At 31.6% G+C, this 22,595-nt stretch overlaps 1 protein-coding gene across 1 annotated transcript in view; it reads right to left on the bottom strand.

The window, feature by feature from the left end:
* LOC124357537 (cilia- and flagella-associated protein 44-like) overlaps positions 1 to 22,595 on the bottom strand; it is a 48,990-nt gene that overhangs the window by 9,470 nt on the left and 16,925 nt on the right. The window contains exons 8-14 of the mRNA XM_046809429.1: positions 19,032 to 19,287; positions 16,758 to 16,927; positions 14,227 to 14,445; positions 11,252 to 11,377; positions 10,069 to 10,240; positions 5,108 to 5,296; positions 264 to 461 (exon numbers count right to left, since the gene is read on the bottom strand). Of these exons, the coding sequence (XP_046665385.1) occupies positions 264 to 461; positions 5,108 to 5,296; positions 10,069 to 10,240; positions 11,252 to 11,377; positions 14,227 to 14,445; positions 16,758 to 16,927; positions 19,032 to 19,287 (1,330 nt within the window). The remainder of the gene's footprint in view (positions 1 to 263; positions 462 to 5,107; positions 5,297 to 10,068; positions 10,241 to 11,251; positions 11,378 to 14,226; positions 14,446 to 16,757; positions 16,928 to 19,031; positions 19,288 to 22,595) is intronic.

Raw genomic sequence — 22,595 nt, 5'->3', positions numbered from 1 at the left:
ATAAACACAAATACAATACTCAATTTTAGTTGAATACAAATATGATTGATTACTTTGTAAAGACTGAGGAATACAAGCTTATCCAAAACTGGCTTCAAAATTTATATTAAATGTTCAAAATGAAGGTCTCCTCTCTGGACCCAAAGTCTGGAGCGATCTAGTACTGAATGCCTGTAACAAACTCAAGTACACTATAAAATATTACAAGCTTTTAAAAAATCCATTAGTTTTTAGAAGTAATCAAGCATGCAGATTGAAGTTACCTGGTATTGCCGTTCAGGATATTCTTTAGCCACATTCAGTTGAGGTAGAGGAGGAGAGTGGATCCTACTGTCCTTGGGCAGTTCCTTGTGTAAACATATCAATCTGGTCTCCAAGTGTTCCATCTTCCTCACCAGCTCCACCTTATGCTCCCTCAACATGTGCACTTTCCTGTTAAACTCTTCTTTCATATTGTAAATCTAAGGATAGAAATTTTTTTATTCTTTACAGCTGACTAAGCATATTTGTCTCTAAATAAATAAATAAATATATATATATATATATATATATATATATATATATATATACACACATCTAATAAATTAATTTTAGTGTAAATCTGTTAAAACAAAATTTAAGTTATGTTTAAAGTTATTTACAAATAACAAGATCATAATTTTTAATGACTTGAGACTTTATAAAAGTTTTAATTTTGTTTAAAGAAAGGATGTGAAAAAGATAACTTACATTAACAATCCTTGTTTTGAATTTTTCTGTTTTTATGCCTACAACCAATTTTGATGTCGAAACATGATCCATCATCAGTCAGATTTTAGAAAGATATAACCTATGAATTATTTATCTCCCCTACAAAATTGTAAATGATGAAAACCTCACTGATGATGATGTTTAATTGAATTCAAACCATCTTTATTCAATTAATGTTACAATATGATAACATGAATAGTGTTAAGGCTTGATACTAGAAAACTAAAATACAGTAATCATAGATTACTTTTATAAATGTATATAAATGCAAGTAGCTACTATTTATAAAGAGAAATGATATATTATACATTATAAATGTTTGTATAAATACATTATACATAAACAAGATATACATTGTGCCTGTAAATCTTGCTATTAGTTCTTATGTTCATAATTAAACTATTTTATCTGATAAATCCAAGAAATTAAAAAAGTTTTTAACTGATTGTGGGATAAACCTAACACCATTGTAAGATGCTTGTCATTTAAATCACTTTAATTTGTGATAAGTTAATACTAAAGTATTTCTTGTGTTATAATTTTGTGGATATCTTCATTTGTTATAAACTTGTTAATGGCTGTTTGGCATAAAAACAGGAAAAACAAAAAACAAGGCTACCTTTTTATTACATTATTTAAACAACCAGAGGGTAATAAAAATTAATAAAGAATTTATTTGGATATTGAAGGAAGTTATTTGTGGACAAATCCTTGCACAAAATGTCCACCACTTTTATGACTTCTGTTCTGTCTCCTTCTGCAAAAAGTTTGTTATATTATTTATTTATAGAATCAAATTTGCTTAAATATAGCCTACATCTGTTATAATTAAGAGCATCATAACAATTTTACTAAGTAATTGTACAAGTAGCTTATAAAGATCAACTATTAAAGTTATTACTTTATGCCTTTAACTTTTATCTGTTATTGATCTGTATTAGTAGAGAGAATATAAATACCGTCCACACCCGACGAGATGACCCCTGGGTTATGGCCTATTAAAGGGTTGCAGGCTCTACTTTGAGGTTAGATGGCACGGCAGAGCATTAGGTGCATATGGTAGATACACAACGTACTCAGTCTGCTACTTTCCCAAGTAGTCAGAGGTTGTGATGGTTGACCCATTAACTTTTTGTATCGGTTTTGAACAACATAATATTCATGTATATAATTAAATTTAGGAGATCCATAAACATTTAATAACAAAATGTTATACAATTAATGTTTTAAATGAGAAAAATAAACAGTAATTACTAGCCTTGATCATGTGAAAACACAATTTATATTTAGCAATATAACAATCTAAAAACTAAGATTAACAAATAAATATTGTTAGTTTAAATATTGTATTTAAACATTTACACATTTATTTCAATAAATAGTGTTTTGTATATGTACATATATTGATAATAACAAAATCTGAACATTTTTTTACAACTTAAAGGGTATTTTTCAAGAGCGGCGACTTGAACACCTTAAAAATAAAAGCATGCCGCTACGATACACGACTGTCTCACGCTCTGACCTAGGGCTCGTCTCATGGTGCGCGGACAATAGTTGACAGATTACCAATGTGAATATTGTGTTCAACTTCAGCTTACCTTCCTCTTAGTGCAGTGTCTGATACCTGACCATAGAATCTGACGCTGCCACAGCCTTGACTCCTGAATCCGGAGTTGTGTTTGTCTGAAGCGATCCAATAGAGTTGGCTACAAAGAAGTTGAAAATGAACTCATGTTTGATGAAGAGGTATTCTCATTGTCTCATCAGGTGCACAATCGTCACCAACTTTTTTGGTTCTCTTTAGACGAACATGACTACAGATTCCAGGAGTCAAGTCTGTGGCAGCGTCAGATTCTAGACGCTTGACTAAGAGGAAGGTGAATTGGAGCTAAACTCAACATTCACATTGAATCAACCCTTCTCTCCATTGCTACATATTTACCCGTTACTCTTTTAGGAAATTTAATTTGATATCTCAAACCATGTTGCTTAAATAACCTTTGAAGATCGATTTCTTCTGAAGGTAGACCATACTCTAAAATGGGCTGAATTAAAACCACTCTATAAAAAAGAGCAAAAACAAAATCCAGATAATTACCGTCCAATTTCAATACTACCATCATTTTATAAAGTATTTGAAAAATTAACACTAAACCAAATTACAAATTTTTTACAATCTAATTCAATTTTGACTTGCGATCAATTCGGATTTAGGAGGGGTCACAGTACATTAGGGGCCATTAATAAACTTGTAAATGAGGTGTCTTGGGCTTTGGATGGGTCACAGAGAACCATGGTTGTGTTCTGTGACTTGTCCACGGCTTTTAATTGTATGAACCATGATATCCTTTTAAAAAATATCTATTTCAAAGAACTGTAATTTTTAAAAATAGTGTAAAATCTAGATCTCATTGGGAAGAAATTAAAGTGGGCGTTTCTCAAGGGTCTATTTTGGGACCTCTACTTTTTCTTCTGTACGTTAATGATTTACTTAAAAATGTTTCATCAAAAATTATATTATATGCAGATGACACAACTGCAGTTGTTACTGCTGACTCATTTTCAAATGGAAAATAAATTAAATTAAGCTTCTTATGAATTCGCAAACTGGTTTGAGGTTAACGGATTGAAAAAACAAAAATTATATTATATGCAAATGACACAACTGCAGTTGTTACTGCTGACTCATTTTCAAATGGAAAATAAATTAAATTAAGCTTTTTATGAATTCGCAAACTGGTTTGAGGTTAACGGATTGAAATTAAATCAAAAGAAAACTCAACTACTAAATTTTCGAACAGCACAATTAAAGGAGGGCTATAATAAGGATGTGATTTTCCACGGCCAGCAAATAAAATTATGTGATAGCGTACAATTTTTAGGTATTGATCTGGACATAAACTTTTCTTGGAAAAAATGTATTGAAAATATTATTAGATTGAACTCTGCATGTTATCAAATGCTAATGTTGCGAAACTCAATTAATTTGGAAACTAGAATAATAATTTACTACTCTTTCTTTTTTTCAATAATTCAATATGGTATTGAATTTTGGGGATCATCTTCTGATTTCTATAAAGTTTTTAAGATCCAACAAAAATAATAAGATTAATGACCTTTTCATCATTTAGAACTTCTTGCAAACCTCTGTTTAAAGAATTAAAAATCTTACCACTTCCAAATTTATACATTCTGAAAACCCTACTAACAGTACAATCAAACTTTGAAAGCTTATCACATGATAACTTTGATAATAATTTATTACAATACAAGATTTAAAGCCAATTTTCAATATCCCATACATTGACTGCGCCTTGTAGAAAAAACTCCAATATACATGGCAAAAAATGTTTGACCTAGTTTTCACAACAGTTCTCCCAGTTCTGATAATTGTCCATATAATATGAATCAGGGTTTATTTATCTATTAAAGTTACTTAATGACAGTGTAAACATTTTGAGTGAAAGTAGATTGGTTTGTTTAGTTTGTGATAATAATTGTTTTATGTAAGTGTAAACTATTACTAGTTATGAGTCACATAGTTCATATTTAATAATTGTATTTAATAATACATAAAAGTTGCATACTAGTTACATTAGCAATAAAAAATCCAAGATAAGGGGTGTTATCTCTAATGCTTGAACCAGGGCAAAAATGGGTTTAATCCAGTCATGCACAAGTAATGTGAGCTTATAATATATATATATATATATATATATCTAATTTCAGGTTCCTTCCAACTTTACAAAACTGAAGCTTGATAAGATGACTCCCTTACAATCTGTGACTATCTCTGTCTGAAAACATATAACAAGATCTTGTGTCCAATCTTTTAGGCTGACTAATTGATGGGGTGAATGAATCATTACTGCTTATCTCTAGCTTGCAAGTTAGATTGTATTTGACCAAATACTACATAAAAATGGAACAACAAATTTTTCAGCAGAACATTTAGAGCAATACAATTGTACAATAATTGTTTTCTAGGAACCAGTTTAAACCACGGTTAGTTAGTGAGATCTGTAAAATAAATTTTAATGAAAGTTTTTATCCAATAAATTAATAATTTATAGACACTAGTGATTTATTAATTGTTTTATTCAGTTTCTAAAAATGAATTTGATTCTATTTTTTCTAACTTTAAAATTTTTATGATCCATGCTGAACAAGAGTACTCATGAGTAATGCAATCTTAATTATAATATTTGACTTAGACCAAAGTGGACTGAGATAGTGTATGACAATAGTTTATTAAATGAGATTAAACTTCAGAAATTAACAGAAAATAAATATTAAAGTATTATATAATAAATACATATATAATAAAGTAAATATATAAAATACAAATAATCACCTCTCGTTTTGCTTCAACTAACTGGTTCAGTTTATACAGAGTTGTATTCTTAGACTGGTCTAACAATTTATAGTCATCAGAACACTTGAGCTTGTAGTCTCCCATGGTACGCATTGCATGTTCAATAGCTGCAATATCTGAAGTCAAGTTTTTGTCTTGGTCTGGCTGCGTTGCTAAGAAAGCCTGCCACTAAAAAGTACATGGCAATTAAAAACAAAAAGTATAAAAATAAAAAAATTATTACTTAATTCCAGAAAAACTGCATGACACTTGCTGGAAGGTTGTGAATTATGATGTTTAGTTCTCTTGCTTATTTATAACGCTGGTTTAACATTTTTGTTATCAGTCATGTAAAAACATACTCAAATGCAGATAATACAAACCCAAGTCTGTATACTTGTATAATCTAGAACCAAACATCTCTAACAGTGTGGTGAAGGAAGTTAGCTTAATTTGAACAATTGCAAATAAAATTTTCCTACTTTGTATCCAAAATAACAAGTTTAAATGGCATTGATATGATAACTTATAATTCTTTTTTAGTTTCAAACCTTAATTGGCAAATTTATATTTCATATCTGCAAAACAAAAAAATAAACTGGTAATACTTTTTTAGAATATGAGTACTAACGACTATTTCCGCAAGAGAGAAGTTAGTGAAGGGCAGCTTGTTAGTGTAGAGCCGATGGTCGGGTCAGGAAGTGGGTTTAGTTGCAGACTCATTAACAGTTGGTGCTGCATTTCTCATTGCCAATTAAGGTGATCAACTTTAATCCTATAATCTTTCATTTTCTGTTTTGTATACTTGATGGAAGTCACCAGGTTTAATTGAATTGTGGAAGGAATAAAAATGTCTTTTGTACTAAAACTTGCCAACTTTACCAACTTTCAGCGGAAACCAACCTACTTTAATTGCCAAATCGTAAATCAGTCTCCAAGTTGCTGTGGTTTTGAAGCATTAAAAATAATTGCTGACAGAAGTCTGATATTAAGGTAAACAACTCTGGTGTAAATGCGCATTAAGAATGGATTGAAATAGGCTAAATATGGTGATTCTATTTAGATTTCTTCATTAGTGTTTGATTCCAATTTTACGCTTATTCAAACAAATAGACAATCATGATAAAAAAAATTGAAAGTAAAATTGATTTAAATATAATTAAATGACAATGTATTGACTCTATTGCAACAAACCCTTTTCAGAACATATAGACTACCTGATTGGAAACAAAAAAACAAAGTACTTGGTGTCTAACAGACAGATTATTATATCAAAACCTAAAGTTCACTTCAGGCAGTAGTAAAATTTATCAATTCTCATGTGTTGTTGGCTGACTATTTCAATCATAATGTTGGGACAAGTAACATCACTTGGTGTGAGGTCTGACCATCTCCTAGAATCCAGTTCTTTGTTATTTTGATCTAACTAAAATTGTTTGATTTAGTTAGACAGGGAATTATCAGTAGGGTTTTCTTAGGCAGTCATATGAGCTTCCATTGAAGATGATATGAGATGAGAAGAGCTGCAAAACAGACTTGCTATAAAAACAAACATTATTTATTTGTTCAGGTAATATATGTCCCACATTTGGAAATCTGGTTACATTAAACATGAGTCAGCACAGGCATTGCTGGTATTGCTGGCACCCAAAGTCAAACTATGGGGAGGGGCAAGCCATGGTTGATCAGGTTGTAACATTTTGGAATGAAAAAGGTGAATGAAGAAAAATTTTAAGAAATTTAAATATAATTATAGCAGTGATTATTATATTTAGAAGGGAACTTATCCCCCGACCCTTATAGGATCAGTAGTGTGTGTACCAGTGCCCATTCACCCTTTTCTCTTTCATATTTATATTCTTGTTAACCTTCATGTCCATGTTGCTGGTAATCTTCTAAATAAAAATAAACCACAAAATGTGTTGCTGAGCACTAATTTCAAGAACAGCTGGACCAGTTCGGCTAATTCTTTTTGTAAAATATTCATTGAAATCCAAGAAAGATTTTGGAATGTTTTGGAATTCAGAAAAAGGTAATTTTTTTGTTTCATAATCTAAACTTAACTGTAACTAACAGCTGTTAACACTCTCAACTGAATTTCGACAAATTGGCCGAAACATCTGTTTACGTTGAAATGTTATAAAATATTAAGTTTACAGTGATTGATCATTAGTGTAATGCAGATAGCAAAGACAAGGTTAATATATAATTTTTACTCCAGTCTGTGCTAGTGACAAATTAAAAACATTTAATAGAAACACGCCAACATCCAATAATTTTTGGAGAATTGTGTGTTCTTTAAAGAAAGTAATTTGTTTTCTAATAAGAAGAACTACTCCTTAAATTAAAATCTAATGCATTGTAAATACTATTTAAACACTGTTATAAAACAAATCTTAATAAACAAAGCTGTGAATGTTTTCACATAAGGTACTCCAAACTAATTCCAAATAAGGTGAGCTTCCTTGACATTGTGATATGGCATTTTAACAGTACCTTAAGCGAGCTTTTCCTTCGCCGCTTGGTGAAGTGAACAACAACATGCATCAACAATCCATTCCTCCCAGACTGAAGTCCAGAAAACAACAAGACTTCTATTAATGCAAAACCTTATAAACGATTATTTTGAAATGTTGCCTGAACTTAATAAGGATTTCCTCCTTATAACAGAAATAGATAGGGGTTAGCTAGGATTTTCCTCTAAACCATAATAGGCTTCGCAATTGTATGTATGTATGTATGTATATTTTCTTCATCAGTATAACAAAGCAAACTCAAATATGGCACTGGAAATATGAGCATCTTACACTGAAAGAAGATTACATGAGCAGGAAGTAGACACTTTATGACCGAAGTAGACGTTTGAGAGCTACATATTTATACAGTTTTTGATCTAGGCAATGAGGCAAACAACTGTGACACCGTAAGTGAATTTAAATGGCTGGAACTTTTAACTGAAGTAGGGTTTTTAGTTCTAAGTATGTATTTTTTTTCTTTTTCGAGACAATAAGGCAAACTCTACTATGGTACTGGAAATATCTTAGACTGGAAGTATATGATGAGGTTTAGAAATAAACGCTTCTTGACTAAATTAGGTTTCCGAGACCTACATATTTGTATTTTCTAGATCTGGGCAATAAGGCAGATTCAGCTATGGAGACAGAAATATAATTCATTCGAACCAGATATGCTTCTACACGTGCAAAACTTCATACAAACTTGATACTAGGTTAAACTTTGATCCTCATAACCATAAACACTTATATAATATCTACCTGACGTATGCCTTCTTAAGTTTGAAAAGACTACGTAGTATACGAACTTTGATTTTGAAAATTAGATGTGAAGCCACAGGTACCAGCTAGTGTACAATGAAAATATACAGGGCATTTCAAAAAGGACTTTACAACTTTGAAAATTCATATAAATTTTATTAAACAAGCTACAGAGCTGGTTTTGGTGTTATTTTAAAGGAAAAAACTTCAATTTTTTTACCTTAAACTAAAGATGTTCTATGTGGCTTCCATGGTTATTCTGCAGACATCCCATCGGTAGTCGATTTCTTCCCAGACTCGCACTAGCATTTCAGGTGTAACTTGCTCAGCAGCAGCGTAAATTCTTGCTCTAAGTTCAGGTAGAGTGGCCGGCAAAGGAAGTACGTACACCATATCTTTTATGAAACCCCAGAAGAAAAAAATCTAGCAGTGTCAGGTCTGGGATCGGGGGAGGGCCATGCAATTGGTGCATCACGGCCAATCCATTGACCTGGGAAGCGGTCATTTACAAAATCCCAGACGTCAGTCAGATAGTGTGGTGGTGCACCATCTTGCATAAAGAAAACATTTCGTTCTCGGTCATCCTCATCGATCTGTGGTATTAAAAATTGTTGCAACATATCAAGGTACACTATTCCATTGATGGTTCTCTCTTGGAAAAAAAAGGGGCCATACACTTTCCTCTTGCTCAACGCACAAAAAATGTTCACTTTAGGGCTATCACGAACATGATGTAATGTTTCATGTTGATTTTCGCTGCCCCAAATCCTACAGTTATGTGTGTTTACCTTGCCACTTAAGTGAAAAGTGTACTCGTCAGAAAAGATTATGATGTCCAAGAAATTTTCATCATCATCCACTCGATTTAACATATCCACACAGAAGTTCCTACGGGCAATCTTATCAGTGTCATTAATTAATTGCTTTTAAAAGCGAATATCGGTATGGATTTCAAGTGCAAACGTTTTCTTAACACACGCCAAACCGTCGTATGTGGTACTTGCAGCTCACAAGATGCACGCCGGGTTGATTTTGTAGGGCTATTTACAAAACATTGTCTCACTTGCTCAACGACTTCGTCAGATGTGCTTGGACGACCTGACAATTTTTTATGTTTCACTGAGCACCCTGTTTCTACAAAACAACTATGGCACTCATAAATTGTAGGCCTACTAGGAGGATCTTTAGCGCACTTGGTACGAAAATTACGCTGAACTGTTGTCGCAGACTTCGATTCTTCAAACCAAAACACACAACTAGCACGCTCCGGCCCAGTGAAGGCAGCCATCTTTAACGTAACTGTCACTAGCGCTTGTGCGGCGTGATTAGGCACTAGCGGACTACGCGAGTCAAAACTTGAACTGTTTTCCTTTAAAACAACACCAAAACCAGCTCTGTACCTTGTTTAATAAATTTTATATGAATTTTCAAAGTTGTAAAGTCCTTTTTGAAACGCCCTGTATATGTGATGTAGGTACAATTTACTTTTTTGTAATAAACTTCAAAGCTCTTTCCAGTTAGCTCACCTTTAAATATCAACTCTGATATTGATAGAAACAAAGTAGAAACTCAAGTATCCTTTTACTGTTATTTATTAACTAAGTTTAAAATAACTTTAATTCTTTGAAGGCACATAGCAGCTACTGATACTGGTACATTAAGCATATGTCAAATATACAGTTTTACTTGTTTTTTACGGTCCTCTTTTTTGTTTTTCATGAGTTTATACTTCTCCAAAGCTCGTTTAGTCTTAATATTCAACTTGCTGTAGATATCTTGTACAGAACGCAAGTAGGGCTCCTCTGTGTCCACTTCTATGGCACAGGCTGGTGCAGTATCTGGAGAAGGCTTGGCCAGTCTGGACACACCAAGTATAGGTTACCTTCATGTCAGAATATTCATTGAAAACTGTACTGTTTCAAACAGAAAATATATTTATAAAAGTTATATCCACTTTACAACTTCTTTGCACAAACACATAATAGTATACACTTTACAAGTTATTTAGTTTTAACTGCAGTAGTGTACTGTCATTTTTTAGTATCCAAACAGGTAACGTTATTACATTTATTTAAAAATGTAGTATAAACATGTTTCTTATCAAATTCACTACTTTGTACTTCTTATTAAGAAAAATAATGTGATTTATTTATATTTTGTATTTCCTTACTAATTTAAATGAGATTACTTTATTGTAATTGTTACATCTCACTGTTTGTATTTTAAATTGCAAACTTTTTCCATATGTGTATGCAGTAAACAGAAAATACAAAAATAATGGAAGTTAGCACATTTCTTTATCTTTGGTGTTGTTTTCAGAGCTGAGGTTTAATATGAGCACTTGATTAGCAAACAAACTACATATTATTTGACTATAATAGATTTGTGATGCAAAAATATGAAACTGATTTATAAAGTTTTGAGATTGCAATTTAAAAACACTTGTTCAGGGTTGACTCAGTGTGGTTCACATTACAAAATAGTTGACAGACTAAATATGTGCTGGAAGAATGCAGTACACTTGATACATGACTATCAATGGAATCCTGAACTGGTAGGTACGTGTCCTGAGGTTCAGATAGCTGGAAGGATCATCTAAACCATGACTTAACAAAGTATCATTGTGCTGACAATTAATAATAAACAATTATTGCTCTGTAGCAGGTGACAATATGTGGATTTTATAACACAAGCAGTAACATACCCATCTGACAAACCAAAAGCCTCTAACAATACCTAACAAAATATAATTATGTGAGGTTAATCACTTATAAGTGCATAATGACATCGTGAGGAGTTAGAGCTGTAATGTTATTAATGTTCATATGGATCAGGTGATAATAAGTAATTCATTTGTATACAAACTTACAAATCATAACTATTGCGATGAATCTTTTCACTTGCTCTCTTCATTAGATTTTTTATAAGCTGTTCTCCACTCTCAAACTCTTCCCCCATCTTTCTATGAACAAATGTAGCTACACTCTTTTTTCCCCTAGAAAGTTCCAACACATCATTACGTTTTAAACACAGATTTGTAAAATAGGAGGGTTGTCCAGAAAGTAGCAGACATAGTTTAGGACTAGTTTGGCAGTGGGAGGGGCTAGAGCTGCCATCTTGGGGTGAAAAGATTCCTACACCCAGTATGCATTGAGCGTTGGTAGCGGATGGTTTGTATCACTCCTACTTCTGTCACTGTGACAAGTTAAAATGTGCTCTGCAATTGAAAATCCAACCACTACACCACTAGAGAGATACGTTAATGATAGATTTTGTTGGTCAAAAATTACAAACGATTAAAATATCACCAACTTTATGACATTTATGAGAATGGAATAATAAGTGAAAGCAGAGTGTAGCAGTGGTGTGTTGATTTTTAATAAAGCCGCAACAATGGTTACAAGGATCACAGTGATCGCCCAGTTTGTTTACTGAAAATTTATAGATGAAAACCAACGAAAAAATGTGTGAACATTACTGTTTAGTGATAACTAAACTTTCAGAACATTTCCCCTAAATTTCACAAAGTTTAGTTCATGAAATTGTTGTGAAGAAACTATAGCTACTATAATGTTTTAAGCCAGGTAGGTTACAAAAAGCCTTACAGAGGATTACATAAATTCTTGCTGCATCACTGAATTCCCTTGAAGATAAACATGGTAATGAACTTCTCAATAAATGGTACATAAACTAAAAAATTTGAAACTAGTCCTCTTTATCTAGGTTTGAAATAATATTCCACAGTCACATAAAATTCCACTTAGTCATTTAAAAAAAATTAAAAGAAGCACTTTGTCAAAAAACATATTACAGTGTAAATGAATTCTTTGAAGACAGTTTATGTTGAAAACAAATAATAAAAATATATCTTTAAAAAAACTGTAAAATGGGTTTAAGCCTTGGATTTAATCAATGTATTTTTATGTTTTATCACATTTTTTATATCAATAAAATATGTATCAAAAGTTGTATTTTATAATAAGTTTAGTTATGTAGTTTTAATCATTGACTATGTACCAGTTTTGATTACATTGTGATAGTAGAAAACGTATTGTACAATAAATATTTGTCTATTGTCAATCATATCATAACTGATAATTAGAAATGAATAAAGCAAAGTTATTGTGAGATGAAAAGACAGTCTACAGAATGGGGACAGAGACACTCTTCCAAGAAAACCCAAGAAAATGTCTTACAGAAAGATCACAGCAACTGTGTTTCTGAGACAATAAAGATGTGATCCTGGTTAATTTCCTTTAACAAGGCTTGACAATCAATACAGAAAGGTACTGTGAAACACTGCATAAACTAAAGCGGTTGATATTGAACGAGCATTGAGAAAAACTGAGCTAAAAAATGTGCTTTCTTTACAACAATGCACATCCACATACAGCCAATTGTATCCAACAGCTTTTTGATGATTTTGGAGGGGAGATTTTCCATCATCTTCCATACAGCCCAAATTTAGCGCTAAGTGACTTTCACATCTTTCTAGTAAAAACACCTGGCTTGCAACGTTGTGATTCAACAGAGACACAGAGCTTCATGCCAGAATTAAACAGTGGTTAAGATCTCAAGCAGTGGATTTCTTCAAAGTTGGAATAAAAAGGACAAGTTTCTATTATAAGTACCTCAATTAGAATGGGGATTATATTGAAAATACAGCGTTCAAATATATAAAATAAAAGTTATTCCTTTACTTTGTTTGTTTTTTATTTTATAAAGTCTGTTACTTTCTGGACAGCCAATGTATTATATGAATTAAAATTATTGCAATAAATGTAAACATGATGTAGATGCACTACTTGAGGATTCATGCATATGTTATCTGATGACAAACTTTGGAGCTGCATTAAACAAATAAAGTTTGTAGCAAATAAAAATCTACTTCACTGGATTGACAGTTCAGTATATGCAGTGGATTTAGTAAAATTTAGTTACTTTTAAAAATAGTTATTTTTTTATTAAAAGTTATCTTTAAAGCTGTTGGTTGATATACTGTATAAAATTTTCAATAGACTCCATATGGAACTGTATACAATTAAACCTCAATAACTATTAATCTATGAGAAGTTGAATACTTTTTAATCCTCTTGAACTTCTCATAATCCTTTGTTTGAAGTTTGCTTTTGATGATGGAAGTATTGTGAAGGAAACAGGATTTGCCATCGTTTAGTGATACATAAAATCAGTAACAGTGTTTCGAGATCTGCTGGTTCTCATAACCGTCTAAAAGTTTAAAATAAGGCACCTTAATAAATCAAAGTTCAACAACTGCGGTGTATGCCTACATGAAAACTTTCACATTGTGTGAAGAATCATCCCCACCCTTCACTCAATTCACTTGTTTACTGCATTGTTCTGTACCATTCTTTGTGATTTGCTGTTGTACTTGTTTATTTGGTACATAACCAATTGTGTATTTTATTGTTTTGAACTTTATTTTCCTTTATTTTATTCTTAGTGTAATGTTATGACAGATGCCATAAATATGTTGTTCATTTAATACAGTAGTTAAGCAAGTTTACTACCTAGCAACACAATTTAGATCAGTTTATTAATCTTTTTCACCTACTATAACTCGAAATTGGGAGTTTCACTCTTGATAATTCTAATCTTTTTGATGATTCAAATTCTTTTCTGTCCCTCCAGGTTCACATTACCAAGGTTCAATAATTGTATAATTTAACAGTGAATAGATGGTGATTCTATAAAAGTAATTAGCAAAGATGAAATATTAGTATTACTTTTTTAACCTGCGTTCAACAATTATCCATATCAGATGGGTTATCAATAACTAACTAATAATCATTATTTTCATAACAACATGTTTATCTCCATTACCTGATTGCTGAAATTTCAATATAAAATGAAGCTAAACAATCAATGAAATAATTTTTTAGCTTGTTAAGGCGCAGTTGGCTTTTTTCAACATCAAAGCTAAGTTTTTGTTTTACCAGATTCATTTCTGTTGCAATCAGATTTTTTATATGGAACTGAAGACGTCTGTCCAATTGGAAATCAGTTACTGGTAGTCTCTGCGATTCTGGTAATTGACTGTTCCTGAAAACATTGTAAATTACAGATGAGTTTGAACATGCACAGAATGTAACCTATATGATACAATTTTGTTATAATAATAAAAGAAATATTCAGATTGTATTGGTGTATTAAACTGAAAACACAAATGTTTAGAATGGACCAATTCCCCTTTATCCAAACACTAAGGTATAACCCTATGTAGGTGAGCTTCCGCATCGAGTCATGCATGATAATATAAAGCATCAGGGTAATTGAAATTAAGATTTGTATATTTAATTATTCGATTCGAACCTTAATTTTTTTGTACATATATTCAAACTTCGCATTATTCACTGCCTGCTAGGTTAAGCTTAAAAGTAATTTGAATGTAATAAGCTTAGGAGTTTTATAATAATTTCCCAATGCCATATTGGATGCATCCAAATTCAAATTCAGTAAAAACATTTATAAAATAAACAAAATAAAAACTGTACATTGAGCTGAAGCAGGATGATTTCATACAGCTTCACTTTGATTTTCTTTTATTGATTGAATGGACTGTATTGGAAAGAGTTACTCAATTCCATGAAATGTTACCTGTCCCAAAAAATGGCTAAAATGAATCTATTGTAATTTACAAATTTAAGAATTTTTTTTATAAACAAAATATTTTATATTTAATTTGCTGCAATAAAAAATCTCACCAGTTATGAAGTGTGGTCTGTGAATAGTTTTTTGTTAGAAACAAACTTAAAACCAAACCGCATTCATCAGGAACTGTGTGAAGTGTATGGGAACAACGTAATGACTGAGAGTTCCATCACAAAGTGCCATTTGGTTTAAAAATGGCAGAACAAACGTTCATGATCAAGAGAAGAGTGGACGTCCGAGCATTGTGACTGACGATCTGGTTACCAAAGTTGACAAAAAATTCGTGAAAACTACTGTTTCACAATAAATGAGCTTTCTCTATATTTCCCACAAGTTTCACAGACTTTATTGTTTGAAATTGTTTCACAGAAGCAAGTCTACCACAAATTTTGTGCAAGTTGAGTCTCAAAAATGGTTACAGATCACCATAAAGAATAACGAATGGGGGATTTGGAGGCCTACCATAGTCATGGTGATGCACTATTAGATCAAATCGTAACAGGAGAAGAAACCTGGGTGCAACATGTGAATTGTGAGACAAAATTACAGTCCATGGAATGGGGGCACACAAGTTCTCCTAAAAACCAAGGAAATGTCTGTAAACTTTGTTGGCAAGGAAGATCATGGCAACAGTGTTCTAGAACAGACAAGGTGTTCTTCTTATTGATTTTCTCGAGCATGGTGTAACAATAAACTATGAGCGGTACTGCCAAACATTGTAAAACCTTAAGAAAGCTATCCAAAACAAGCACCAAGGAAAATTGTCATCCAAAACATCCAATGCCTGACCTCACAAGGCAAACAGTACACAAGAACTCTGGAACTCGTTCAATGGGGAAGTTTTTCTCATCCCCCCTACAGTCCTGATCTTACTCCAACTGATTTTCATTTGTTCTAAAAAATGGAGAGCTGGCTAGCAACACAGTATTTTGGCAACGATGGAGCTTCAGGTACGTGTCACTGAGTGGCTGAGATCACAGGCAGCAGATTTCTATGACAAAGGAATTTCAAAGCTTATCTACCACTATGATAAGTGCCTAAATTTGTATGTTGATTATGTAGAAAAGTAGTATTTTAGTCCCTCTTTCACATGTATATAATAAAATGTATTTATTTTGCTTGGTTTTTTTTAAATTCTATAATACTCCTTACTTTTTGAATAGCTCTTGTATATAAAGTGATAATATGGTGTAATTTTTTTATAGTACAATATAACCATAACTCAATAGGTATTATTATATTACAAAGTAAAATGATACAAATTATAAATAATTAGGAGTCACTGAAAATTATTATAATTAATACACTTTTAACAGTTTGTGTTAAAAGTATGGCTATACTGTGTATAGTTTTTGATGGATAAATATGGACGGATAGAACTCGGAACACCTTTCTAGGAAATAGAAGTAAACTTTTTAGTCACTGGGTGGGGGGACTCAACATTTTTTAATGTAAAGACCCATTAAGTGACACCTCATTTGAAAGGTCTTATTAAAAGAAGAGGAACAGTGGAAACTAGAGCTTTCATCTCAACCCAGTACCAAATGGCAGTCGCAATAGTAGTAATGTTTTTTTAATAAATACAATTATATGTACTTCTAACAATATACATACTATAAAAGTAAATATATTTTTCAATAAAAATTATTTTTTATCATTGGATTTGAACATTTTAGTCAGAATTGGATCTGCTAAACACCAACCTCCTTAGTATTTCTTTGAACCTCAAGCGCAGTGAAGCGAGTTGTTTCTGAACTCTTACTTTTTTCATCATCACAACAGCCAATTTCTCTCGGAGTACAGCATCTTTCTTCGCCTCTTCAAGACTGGCCCCTTGATTTTCCTGATCATCCTCCTCCTCTGCCGATATATCCTTCAACAATCGAAAAACTTCAAAGTTTACTTCTCCCATTGTTTTAATTGATGTTTAATGTTTTTGTATCTATTTACTTTAGTTTTAATATAGATAAAAACCTAATATATTACGTAACTTCAATTAAGCTTTTAATATTTTGAATAATTTAACTAACAGTATAGACATAACTTCAACAATCATTGAAAATAATTTATTTTCCAAGTATTAATGTTGTGATACTCAACAAAACTTTGAGACCAAGTCTTTATTAAAATATTGTCTATAAAAATTAAGACATCTATAGATTTCCAGCTTCTCTTAATTTGACATTCTGTACTGAGGTGATGGCAAAAACCAGACAACAAATACTGTAACATGTTTCAGTTTTATAAAAAAGTATGTTAAATTGTTTTATTTCCTCTGCTTTTTGAGATTTAAAAATATAAAATATTATCATTTCTTGATATCTATATGGTTACCTCTAACCAAATTCCACGAATAAGTTCAACGCTACTTAAATTTTTTGTTTACAACAAATTTCAATTAGAGGAATATTGTATTCTCTTCCAAAAAATGTACCAAGACTCATACATTTCTCAAACCAATTTTCCTATTATCCGGAATAAACAACATCTAAAATCACAATATGTAACACTAATATGTTACACACTTACTGTTCTTAATCATCCATCAGTTCAATCAATTTTAGCAATAATAAAGACAAGATGTATAGAGTTGTTCATGTCCTGCTGCTACACCCTCCAACAGGAGATCATCACTTTAAAACAGCACCCTTACAATGCAAATAATTAAAACTGGAGATTTGTAAGCTATCCAATTAATCACTTAATCTTAAGATCCCGCTGTATACATGGACCTCTCATTCTTTTACCGGATGAAATAATTTTTTTTATTTCAAAATTAATAAATAATCACAAACCCGGTCAGTTGCCATATCATATCCTGGCAAGGTAATATTTAATTAAAAATTATTTAATTAAAATTTTTTACATGAATACCATCATTCTTTTTAATTTTAAATTCAGTACGAATATAAAGTTCAATACGTATACAATATAATACAACACCGTTGCCTACCTTTTTTCTGGCAATAATACCTGGCAACTAGGTATAAACAGGTAAATGGGTGTGAAAATTTCCCATCATTTTTTTTCTCAAAAAATCAAATATGAAAATGTAGGTATTTTTATTGTGAATTCAATGGTATACAGTTGCCTTTTTTAATCGTGACAAGTCTTACAGTTGCCGCAATTTAAAATTTCAATAATTTTATTTGAAAAGAAATGCTGACAAAGAGCACTATATACGTTGATATGTGCGTTAAAGAGAGACCAGCTGCAGAGGAGAAGACGGCCCAATAAGAGAGGAGCAAGCGTTCAGTTTTCCATTAGAGAAAGATGCCTATACTCTCCCACCAAGATTCTGTTTGGTGAGATCAGGTGTTCAGTGTATGTTTATATTTTTCAATGACATGCTCCATTACGTGTAATATTTATCTGTGAATTTTGTTATTAATATTTGCAATTCAAAATGAAAAAGTGTTTTTTATGTGGTGAAAAATCTATAACTATTTATTTTAACGAGCAATCTTTTAAAAACTTATTTAAAAATACAATTTCGTCAAAAAAATGGCTTGATGTATGGTGATGTTCGCTTAACCAAACAATTTATGGACGATTTAGGTTACCATACACAATGTTATCAAAAATGACTGTGTTGAAAAATAAATTCAAAGAACAATATATGCAATTTGTTGAACATTTTGAAGTAAGTAAATTATTGTAGAAATAATCATTCCTTTCCTATTAAAGAAACTCAGAAGTAGTTCTACATGTCAATATTAGTGAGAATGAAGAAAGTAGTATTATTAAACTCCAATTTGTTAACAACTGTTACAGAATTAAGTTTATATGATACTGTGCAGGAAGTAAACAGTGAGAACAGCAAGGGCATACAATACATTCTCCATGTTGCAGTAAAAAGTTGTGGAAAAAGTTGAGTACAATTAAAAAAAAACTTAGTGATGAGGGAAACAGGAAAAATCTTAAAAAGGTTGTATATTTTACAATTTACAAATTAAAAACTTTTTTGTAGATCTTACTTGCAACTCTGCTACTATTAAAGAAGTAGTTCTGCCATTAATTAGTGACGGACTGATATTGAGAGAGTAGACAAAGAGATTGCCGTCCCTTCCACAGTCAGCCAGGTACTGAAGATCACATGAAAAGCAGATGTCAGACACAGATCCCTCGGTGGGGTTGTGTAGGGTTAGATCATTCCAGCCACTCTCACCCTTCTTCACCATGGTTCTCAGTGTCCCACTGTTCAGGCCCAAGAACCACACATTGCCATCGTCTCTGTCAATAAAGTGTACAGTGGAAGTAAAAATTTAACACTTTTAGACATAGACAATTCACTGAAATTGTGGAAGGTCAAATCATTCCAGACACCTTTACCTAATCTCAACATGGACCTTAGGGTTCCACTGGTTAGGCACTGAAATCACACAATGACATTCTGTAACCACTAGTCAGTTATCATAGCTACAAGAAGCTATATATGCTAATGTATCAATATAACTCTTAGTATAACAATAATGCTCCCACATTGAATAGTATATTCACAGTGCTCTCTTCCCGATGGATTTGTACCATAGCATTATGAATGCATGGTTTAAACATTTACATTCATTCATGAAAATAAGAAGAGAAGAATAAAAGAGCAATGTCACATACATTAAACTATTTACGTTAGGTTAGGAAAAATACATGTTTGAAAAATAAATGTCTGAATGATTACAAATTACTTTTTACAAATCTTTTGGACTGCAGAAAGTACTTGTCCAAAGATTTTCAGACTCCAGTGCCAAGATGTAAACACACAATTAATTACATCTCCTGTTCACTGCAGTTGATTGAACAAGTAGTGCAGTCATTGAAGCATTATTGCTCCGAATTCTTTTACTGTGAACCGAATTACATAAAATTTTGGAATTAGGTTCATCTTGCCCTTAAATTCAAAAGTGAAAATGATTTGAACTCCGCAACCACCCTGGGGGCGGTTGCCACCCCTTCTCGGGGGTGAATTTTATTTTTTCGAAATAACCTTGTATATCGATAGAAGGCCTAATTTTAAGCAAAAAATCATCTATAAAGTATTTCGAAAAATCCAATATATTTCAAGTTATTGGCAATTGAAAATTCGCAATTTTTCACGTTTTTCATCGTTTTTTGCAAATATCTCCAAAAATATACGTTTTATCGAAATATTCTTAAAGAACAAAATTGTAGCAGGTAAAAAAATTAACAATTTGGCTTTCTATAAAGTATTCTAAGTGCAATATTAAGCTAGATATTAAAGATCAAAGACGTTTTTTATTTTGTCTGAAATTTAATCTATGCGGTCAATGCCATCTAGCGGCGAGCAGATGCATTTTAGGCATTCTAATAAAAAAGGGTTTTGTAGTGGTTGAAATAAGCTTTAAAATGAGCACTATTAAAAGTCTTTTCCACGTAAAATAAGTGAGCTGTATTGCAAATAAGTGGAGCATCTAATGTTTTTTTCTTTTAAATCAATGGGTTTCTTAAGTGCCATTTCCAAAAAAATTAATCGTATTCCGCCTAGAATTAACTTTATTATGAAGCGTTTGATAGATTGTATCAGTTTGGCTGCTTCAGGACACATATTTTTCAAAAAAGTCACGATTAAAAAAAATTTCAAATTTTTTAAAAAACCACCTTTTTTCATAATATCTCAAAAATGACGACAGATACGTATAAAAGTGTAGGGATGAAAAGTTTATGTATTTTTCTGAAAAACAATTTGGTTTTTTTGTTTTTTCTGCCAAACAAAAATTGACGGAGATATGATTGTTTACAGAGCGCGTGGCAGCGCAATCACAGCCTCTCTTAAGCCCTTTAACCCTTCACCGTTTTAGAAAAAGGTTTTTTACTATACATTGCAATAAAGGATGTTGTAGCTCTCTTAATTACCTTTACAATGGTTTTTTTTATAAATTGTGATAGTATGAAAATTGAAGGAGTTATGGTCCAAAAACTTATCACATTTTTTTCTACTTAGTAACTGAACATTTTGGAGTGTGAATATTTGGAGCAATGTGAAAGTTGTATAAATATATACCGATGTTTTTTAGTTTTATTTATTGTGTTATAAATTTATGACATAATTTGCTAATTAAAAAAAGTCAGTGAAAACACATTGGTTAGTAGAGTGAAACGCTGCCTACCGCATCAGAATACGACGATCCAGTCAGAAATGGCAGCGCTTAATGTACTTCACAATGTGTACCTAAAACAACCCGCCATTTCTGATTGGATAAACCTTTTGAGATGCGGTTTGCGGAATTCAACTCTACTAAGTGAGCTCTTTCAAACGAGGTATCACTCGACCCATGCTTCAATTTAAGATTTCCATGTTTTCCTCTGTGGGCCGTCCCCCCATGGTTGGCATGTCATGGTAATAGCAAGGGAAAATAGTTTACATAGCCATACGACACTGTGCAAAGTTTATCGATGTTATCTCCTATGGTTTTTAAAATATTAAGCCGTACCCATACTTTTCAAACACCCTGTATGTATATATATATATATATATATATATATATATATATATATATATATATAATATTATATTTTAATAATAATAGTACAATTTTATACAATTTGTAAATATTTTATTCAATAAATGGCAATTTTTTACTCTAATTTAAATTACTTTTAAATAATATGTAATCATATATATTTACTGTTTTAATTTAGGGGTAGTATTAAGGGTAGAAAAGCTTAAGAATATGATAATCATTTTCGAGAGTGTGGAATAATATTTAAATCCTTTTCATTAAACAAAAAAAATTTAACAATTTTTTATCAAGGGGTAGTTTTCAAGGGTTGAAAGGGAGTTAAAAATTTGATAATTATTATAGAGAATATAAAATATTACTTACTGTATACTTACAACTTTTTATGTCATACCAAAGTATTTTTTTTTAATTTTTTTTCAATTTAGGGGTTGTTTGCAAGGGTTGTAAGATTTTCAAGGGGTTGAAAATGATTTTAATATGAGGTAATTGTGTTAGAAAATACTTTCACAATTTCACCACTTACTATTAGACATGTTTTCTAGCGATAAAATGGCTCAAATGTCAATTTTTCCATTAAGGGGTTGTTAAAAATAATAGGCGGAGTTCAGATCATTTTCACTTTTGAAGTTAGGGGTAAGAAGATCCTAATTCCAAAATTTCATGCAAATCGGTTCACAGTAAAAAAATTCTGAGGTAAGACCTTATTTTTCGCTTCAATGACTGCACTAAAGCTTTAAGAAGCATATTGTGTTTCTGTTGGATAATATAGCTAAAATATTATAATGCAACATAAAAATAGCTCAGATTTGACATTACATTTAAGTAAAGTACTGTAGATTTGTTCTATTATGTACAAGTCCTTACAAGTGTAAATTTGAATCCCAGCTATAAACACTCTACTGCATTTAATAGAATACCACTTATATGATTTAAACAATTTTAAGGTGGCAATTTTATTTGGCTTTTAAACTTTTTGTACCAACCAGTTTCTATTTAAAAATGGCTATTTTGTAATAAAATGTGTATTTTATAGACTAATACCTTCTAACTAAAATGACTAAGTTA

Source organism: Homalodisca vitripennis, chromosome 3 (assembly GCF_021130785.1).
Source record: "Homalodisca vitripennis isolate AUS2020 chromosome 3, UT_GWSS_2.1, whole genome shotgun sequence".
NCBI classification, from domain to species: Eukaryota; Metazoa; Arthropoda; class Insecta; order Hemiptera; family Cicadellidae; genus Homalodisca; species Homalodisca vitripennis.
Note: the sequence above shows the minus strand (reverse complement) of the source record. Positions and strands in the feature narration are given on the sequence as shown.